Source organism: Lagopus leucura, unplaced genomic scaffold (genome assembly GCF_019238085.1).
Source record: "Lagopus leucura isolate 7727_CA_CO unplaced genomic scaffold, USGS_WTPT01 Super-Scaffold_100036, whole genome shotgun sequence".
In the NCBI taxonomy this organism is placed as follows: domain Eukaryota; kingdom Metazoa; phylum Chordata; class Aves; order Galliformes; family Phasianidae; genus Lagopus; species Lagopus leucura.
The window spans coordinates 438494-446133 of record NW_024962285.1 but is presented as its reverse complement, the minus strand read 5'-3'; the positions used below and the strand labels follow the sequence as shown (position 1 = coordinate 446133).

The 7640-nt window shown below is 41.0% G+C and overlaps 1 protein-coding gene across 1 annotated transcript in view; it reads right to left on the bottom strand.

Annotated features, from left to right (window-relative positions):
- Positions 1-335: 335 nt before the first annotated feature.
- The window catches only part of DNAJC25 (DnaJ heat shock protein family (Hsp40) member C25), an 8349-nt gene continuing 1044 nt past the window's right edge, over positions 336-7640 (bottom strand). Inside the window, exons 2-4 of the mRNA XM_042882931.1 lie at positions 6519-6671; positions 3580-4050; positions 336-1055 (exon numbers count right to left, since the gene is read on the bottom strand). Coding sequence (XP_042738865.1) covers positions 933-1055; positions 3580-4050; positions 6519-6671 — 747 coding nt within the window. The 3' untranslated portion in view covers positions 336-932. The remainder of the gene's footprint in view (positions 1056-3579; positions 4051-6518; positions 6672-7640) is intronic.

Sequence of the window (7640 nt, the reverse complement as noted above, 5' to 3'; positions counted from 1 at the left end):
AGGGAACTATTGTGTTCTAAGTACGCTGATGTCTGATCAGAAGAATCAGAATGGATAAAGAATACTTCAGGTTTAAATTTAAAACAAATCCAGGATGTATATTATATAAACTTTTATTTACATAAGGCATCAAGATTGCCCTTTTAAACAAAGGGTCATTTTCCCTTTACCAATACTTTGGTGAAAGAAGTTTCACATTTAGTTGACTAGTATTCACTGGTACGCTTGTTCTGAACATGTAGGTACAATCTAATGTACAAGATTAAAAACCAAACGTAAGTGACTTCAGTATGCTATTTCATGAACCACTCTGCAGAACAAAGAATTAAGGCTGGTTTGCACCATAACGGTGATCAATCATGCATCATTTATTCCCACAAAGAATAAAATTCATTTCCAATTGGAGAGGGAATAGCAAAAGAAGTAGTCTGGTATAATCCCCATTTTGTCTACATCAAAAAACAATTTGGCATTTTAAAAAGTAAGTTGAAAAGTAGGTGGAAGAGAAGAGGAAAGTAAGAAATGGCCCTTGCTTCAGAGTCCTTACCAACAATTTCAATTTCCAGTGTTCACTCGCATGAACCCTTCGGTTTAGAATCAAGAACCGAGACTTCCAAGGACAGATCAAGAAACAGTTTCAGAAAGATTGAAATTACGATTCCATTGACCATGAGAATGAAATATGTAGAGGAAATACATTATTTGAAATAATGAATTCCACATTAAGATCCCCATGTAAGATATACACATTGAGTTATGCCTGTTTAATAATTCTGATTTATAAAAACCGTAAACCTGTACTATTTTTCGGCCTCATTTAATAATTCCTGAGTTTTAGATCACTGCCAAACCAGCAGATAAAACTCTGAATGATGTAGCAAAAAGTTTCGCAGATCACTGCCGACATCAGCACACACTGTGTTCAGCAACTTTCAATCATCAATGAAAGTCAGTCTTCCAGGTCCTTCATTTCTCATCCACCTCCGATACCTCTTCCATCGGGGATCCAAGGCCATCTTCTTCTTTAACTCCTCCTCTTGTTCTTGTTTATAGACCTGAAAGACAGACAGAAGTTTTTGTAAAGCTGAAGAAAAATCTTAAGTGAACCTGAAGAGAGGTGTAAACAGTAATACTTCAACCCTCCGTCACCTTGATTTCAAAGAAAGCTGAAAAGCAACAAGCAAAAGACCACGACCTACATGTGGTGTATGAGCCTTCAGCAAGGAGCCTAAAAGCTGTAGTTGAGATGCTCTGGATTTCTGCTGACAGCAGAACTACTTTGTTGCAAGACTGTGCTGTAATGGCTAGCACAATTTTACTGTTTGCTTGTTTTGCCAAAGAACTAAATGCCCTGCAGTCAACAAAATGAAATTTGCCAGTAAAGAACTGGTTTGAATCTCAGTCCAGCACACGCACCATTCAACACAGCTTAGCTTCTCACTTTTATTTTATTTTTCACCTTCAGTTAGACAGAAATAAACCTTCTTTTTCCTAATTCAGTTTAAGTTAGAATCTCTGTAGTAAGTATTGATGGTAGGGATGACAAATATATAAAATATGGCAAGAAAAAGTGTCACTGCTGATATCTGTAGATTTCAATAGCAGTCATGTATCTAAAACAGGCAGCAGTATGTTGCACAGCAGATCACCTAGATACATGCACTATATTTCAACAAGATACTATGTTTATGTAATCTGAAGTCTACCTGTAAGCAAAGATTTTGAAAGAGCCTTTTTTTTTTTAAATATTCCTGATGACTGTATAAATACACAAGCTCAAGGTTCAGTGATCATGCAGATTTTAAAAATTACCAGGAAAGCAACAGAAGAAAACATGTTTTTATTGAGCTCCGCAATGTGCCAATATATTGAATTCCCACTCGTTCCCAGAAGGACATTGGAAAAAACTAAATATGCAGACAGGCAGCTGCTATAAGAGAAGTAACATATAAGCTATTTTCAGCCTTGAAAAGACAAGACTGAGTCTTTTAGTAAGTCTATAGTAGTGGTACAGAGAAGAACTGGCAGCATAAGAGGAATGATTATTTCTCCCTACAATTTATTCTCCATATAACCAGCAGGTGTCTGGGGCCTTAAAATATATATATATCTATTCTCTGAAGATACTGCTGAACTCACAACCAGATAGCAATGCAAACACTGAACTTCTTAATGCAACCAAGGAATAGCTAGGTATGTTTACTGAAGAAAAACTAATTAAAGATGTAAACTACAAAGGCACCATTTCCTGTTCAGGAAGTTCCAAAGTTGCAGATTGCAAGGGGGAAATACTGCTACATGGGTGCAAATTTCTTGTATTCTTCACTAAAAATCACCTGCTGGCCACCACAGATGACTTTGGGCTAAAGAGACTTCCCTCTTATAAACACAGCTCTTTTACACTCAGTGAACAGAACAGCAGTTCGAAGCAGCAACTCAAACCATGAAAAGTTTCCTCTGCAACAGAATACCTATTCTACCCTACATTTTCCTTAGGACATCTGCTTTGACTACTAACATTACTAGATCTTCAAGCTTTCAGATTGTTTTCGAGAAAACCTAATCTAATTCGACATGCATGGCTAATCTGATGGCTATTCCTCTCCTTACATTAGCATCAATTCTAGCATTTTTCTCTTCAAGTTTCTAAACTAATCCAGTTCTGACTGTTTTCAAGGTGATATTCCCTATGGTGCGTCTCATCAGAAGCAAAAGCAGTTCTGCCATCTTTTTTTGGAGAAGGCAAGCTGCAGCAACATCTTTTGGGCAGGACAAATCCTCCTTCTCAGTTTCACTTCTGGAAGTCTCCTACCCAGATGGCCCACAGATGAGCTTCAATACAACAATAAGAGTGCTTTGTCAGTCTGCCACCTCCTGGCACCCCAAGTTGTCTGGAATGCAAATTACATGCTGGGGCTCATGCTCTTTCATTGCTCTCACAGAAAGCTTGAGAAAAATTATGTATTTGCTGTTTTGTAACTGGCTATCCCAGGAAAGAAGCAGCAGTTGTGCCTTGTGATACTTCATATACCATTTTTAGTTAAGCTGGAACACAGCACAGAAAGAACAGCCTCAGACTCAGTGGAAGCAAAAGAATAGTTATAAAAGGGATAGTTATCAAAAACAAGCTAGGAATTCATGGCTCAGGAGACTAATAAAACAAGAGTTTCAGGTGATCCAGGTAGTCTTCATTACAAAATTATTATTATTTGGAGAACCGTGCTCTTTAATGTACTGCAAGAACTTTATTATGTCACATGGTCACAGGACAGCCTGTCATCAGATCCAATTAACCTTGTATTCACAGACTGGCTGACTATCACAGGTGGATTCAACGCCTAAGCAAGTGAATCCCTTCTTTTATCAATGGGCATGTCCAGGAGCTGCTGCCTATCAGCAAGTGAACATAAGATGATGAAGAAAACAAACCAAGTGCTTCTCTAACCATTTCAAATGTAGACAGCAACAGCTAGAACTGAAGCAGGGCTTCCCCCATCACTGTTCCAAAGACCTTTGCAAGGTACCTGCTCTTACTCTGGGTGCATAACTAACATTATCTTTTCCTCCCCGGCCACTCACCTCATAGTTTTCTCGTATCCACAGCTGCCGCTCAAGAAAGGTCTCTTTTTGATGATCTTCCAGGCTGTCAAACTGAGACTGAGACATTTTCATGTATCTCCGTATGATATACAGCTTCTCTTCTACACCATATTCTTGGCCTTTAATAGTGAAACAATAAATCCACCAACAGTACCAAATTACATACTTGCACAAGTAGAAAGGAGCTAGAAGGATTTGAAACAGAAGGATATCATATATCTTGGGCTTCTGATAACCGCCTTTTATATCTATTTTATTTTTAATAATGTCTTTGATGATTTCTTCCTCTTCTTCACGAATTTCTTCTTTAGACCTCCTGTTCTTGCCTTTTTCTCTGGTCTTGTTGAGTAAACCTTGTTGCTTGGCAATCTCAGTAGCTTGTATACGGTATTTTGGCACTGTAGCTAGATAGTTGATAGCTTCATTGTAACTACTCCACCAGCTGAAGAACTGTAATTTAAGAACAGTAAAAAAAAAAAAAAAAAAAAAAGGCAATAAAAGCCATGTTTTGATATGGACACATTTCTATTTGGAGCTTTGCCAGAATAAAATATGCTGCTGTATACCTTTAACCACAATTGTATTACAGTGACGGTGAAAACTAAAGGCAACAGCACAACTTCTGTAGAACCTGTAATTATTGCTCCAAACCTGACAAGGAACCTGGGAAACAGACACAACTAATATGCATACTGCTGCGTGATATGCACGGAACATGTATGTATGTGTGATGCATATTTATCACACAGAAATATACAGTGGCAAAGAAGGTCAAGCAGAGTGTAAAGAAGGACATTGCTCACACTGGGTTTGCTCATGAGAAGATGGTTATCTCCCACTGCTTCAAATGAAGCTTGCACTGGGCTGTGGTGGCCATGATCAGAAGTCCAGCATATGAGCATTTCATTACAAAATTATTACCCACTTTACATAATTAATTAACCATAGCTTACTTACATGACAATCTTGTTAGTTGGACAGGATTGACTTTACAAGATTCAATACCTCACTCTAATCTTGAGCTACCCTCTGAATTTCAAGTGGGAAAAAAGAACAACACAAATAACGTTTGAGATGAACATGCCATTTTGTGCCTTTTTTTTTTTAACAGCAGCATGCCCATTTGTGAAAACAACAGAGCAGGCAGGTACACTCTTTATATTCTTAACAAAAGAAGCAGAAACACCAATAAGCAAGAGAAAAGCAAATCAGTTTGCTAATTCAGAACAGCTAATTTTGCTAATTCAAAAACAGGCTTGGGAAGACTGCGTAGAGGAAATGGACCTGGGGGTATTGATGGATGCTCGGCTGAACAGGAGCCAGCAGTGTGCCTGGGTGGCCAAGAAGGGCAATGGCATCCTGGCTTCCATCAGGAACGGTGTTGCCAGCAGGAACAGGGCAGTGATTGTCCCCTGTACTCAGCTCTGGTGAGGCCACACCTCCAGGGCTGTGTCCAGTTTTGGGTCCCTCTCTGCAAGGAAGACATTGAGGCCCTGGAGCGGGTTCAGAGAAGGGCGACAAAGCTGGTGAGGGGTCTGGAGCACAGGGTTTATGGGGAGCGGCTGAGGGAGCTGGGAATGTTCAGCCTGGAGAAGAGGAGGCTCAGGGGAGACCTTATTGCTCTCCATAACTACCTGGAGGGAGGCTGTAGTGAGCTGGGGGCCGGCCTCTTCTCTCGTGTCATCAGTGATAGGACCAGGGGGAATGGTTTCAAGCTACGGCAGAGGAGATTCAGACTGGATGTTAGGAAATACTGCTTCTTTGAAAGAGTGGCCAGGCACTGGGATGGGCTGCCCAGGGACGTGGTGGAGTCACTGACCCTGGAGGTGCTCAAGGAACGTTTGTATTTTGTGTTGAGGGATATGGTTCAGTGAGAACTATTGGTGATAGGGGGATGGTTGGACTGGATGATCTTGTAGGTCTTTTCCAACCTTGGTGATTCTGTGATTCTGTAATTCAGTGTAAACTTGTATTTAATCATCTAGGAGGTGACCTACAGGCAAAGTGAGTGTTCCCACTTATAGCCAAAATAAGAGGTGAAATGTAAAACTGTAATTAGAAGTAAGTCTGATGAAAAATTACATATTTGGCTGAGTATGCCACTAGAACGTGTTATTTCAAACTCTCAAAATCTGATCAACATGTTTTGTTGGGCTTTTTTGCCTTCCAATTAAAAAGAGAGTTATCTGTACCACAGACCAACCTGCATTTTCATCTCCTAAATACCAACTTTGGGAGTTTCCTTAAGGAAGTCTGGAATCAATAATCTAATGGATGCTAAACAAAATAATTATATACTTTCTTCCAGTTAAGTAATTGCCAGCAAAAGCACAAGTTTTCTCATCTCAAACACTGACCGTTTCCTTGAAAATGGAACTACCTACCACACTTAGTGAAGAAACTTCACTAATCTGCCCTTTAAAGTAAACTACTGTATAAAATACACGTTAGCAAACAACACTACTGATACTTCGTATTGTCATCTAAACTGAGTTTTGAGTTTAGACTGCAAGTGGCCTGTTAAAAAAAATAACCTCACACAGCTTGAAAACCTGACGCCCACCTTGCAGCACCAGCCCCTTCTGTGCACAGGAACAGGCTGTCCTCAGCCTGCCATGGAGAACTAAGTGTCTCCTCTAGGAGAGCTGCACTAGTCTGTACAAAATACTCCACTGTGTAAATAAGCCAATCACTAATTGATCTGTGCATCTTTGACCAAGCTACCAAGTGCACAAAATCCGCTTGGCACACCCTGACTGCAGATTTGTTACAGATGCCAGGGGCACGTTTGCCACAGCAGCCATAGAAGAACCTCCTTGCTGGCACTGTTTGAAGGCTGGCATGCTATGAGACCTGCAGATGATTCTCTTCCATTTCAGAAATTCACAGAGCATTGCCACATGAAAGTGAGATCTTACCTGAAACACAGAGATGGCACACACCGTAACGAGAATCACTATTCGGACATCCACTTTAGGTGCCAATCTCCTGCTGTAGTAGTGATAGTAGTGTCTGTAATACTCTTCAGGATGATCCAACATGTAATCATAATCTTTACGTGTTTCTTCATCCTGTAGAATCAGAGATGACAAGCATGTGTAGGTTCAGATGGCTGTTTTCACTTACTCTGTTACCGTTGTGTTTTACATCTCATGAAGGACTGCGCTGTTACAAATTCTGCAGAAGAACAGCCATGAAGCACTGAGGAAATTCTTTCATCATTTTCCTGTACACTAAATTAATTTGTTCTTACCCTCATCAGCCCACACACAGCTTACAAACATGCGGGCTTAAGTACCTATAGTATAGATTATAAGAAGACTTGATTTAATACTGAAATAAAGACAGGCAACTGAAATTCACATAATCAGCAAACCTATTTTCTGAATCAGATACTGAGGGAGCTGGAACTGATAGACATTGCTCACAAAAAGATTTCCAGAGGAACCAAATAGCAAAAGACTGTTTTTCAAATCTTTCAGGATTTGCTTATGGGGCCAAGGAATCTGTCTGGTGTTAGGATGTTTCAAAACCTCATTGTTCCCATTTTCTTGAGCTATTTCTCATTTTGACCCACAGAATAATGAGACGAGAAATTTAACTTTGTCAGCCGTAACTGCGTTCCTCTTCTACTCCAGAAAGTTCCAGTTTGTTTTCCCCGTGGACCCTCAAGCACTTGCAGGTTTCCATCTCCCATTTCTTTGGCCACACCGTGGCCAGCCCACACGTTTTCACCCTGCCTGGATTTGCTTACAGGTCTCACACGCTGTCAATTTGCTGCTTACCGACGCTTTTTCGCTTAAAGATACGGCTGTACAAGAAGTCTAACTTCAGAGGTGCTTCCAAGGGCAGCCCGTCCTCCCCCCACGCTCTCGGACTATCGCAAAACACCGGCGGCGTTTTCCTCCCTCGGCTGAGCCCACACAAAGGAACGCCAAGCCGATCGACTCCTCGCGATCCGCCGCACTACACAGACGCGCCCCATCCCGAGGTCCGACCTCTGCGAGCGGAGCCGCTCGGGCGGCCGCGGGTCAGCGCCA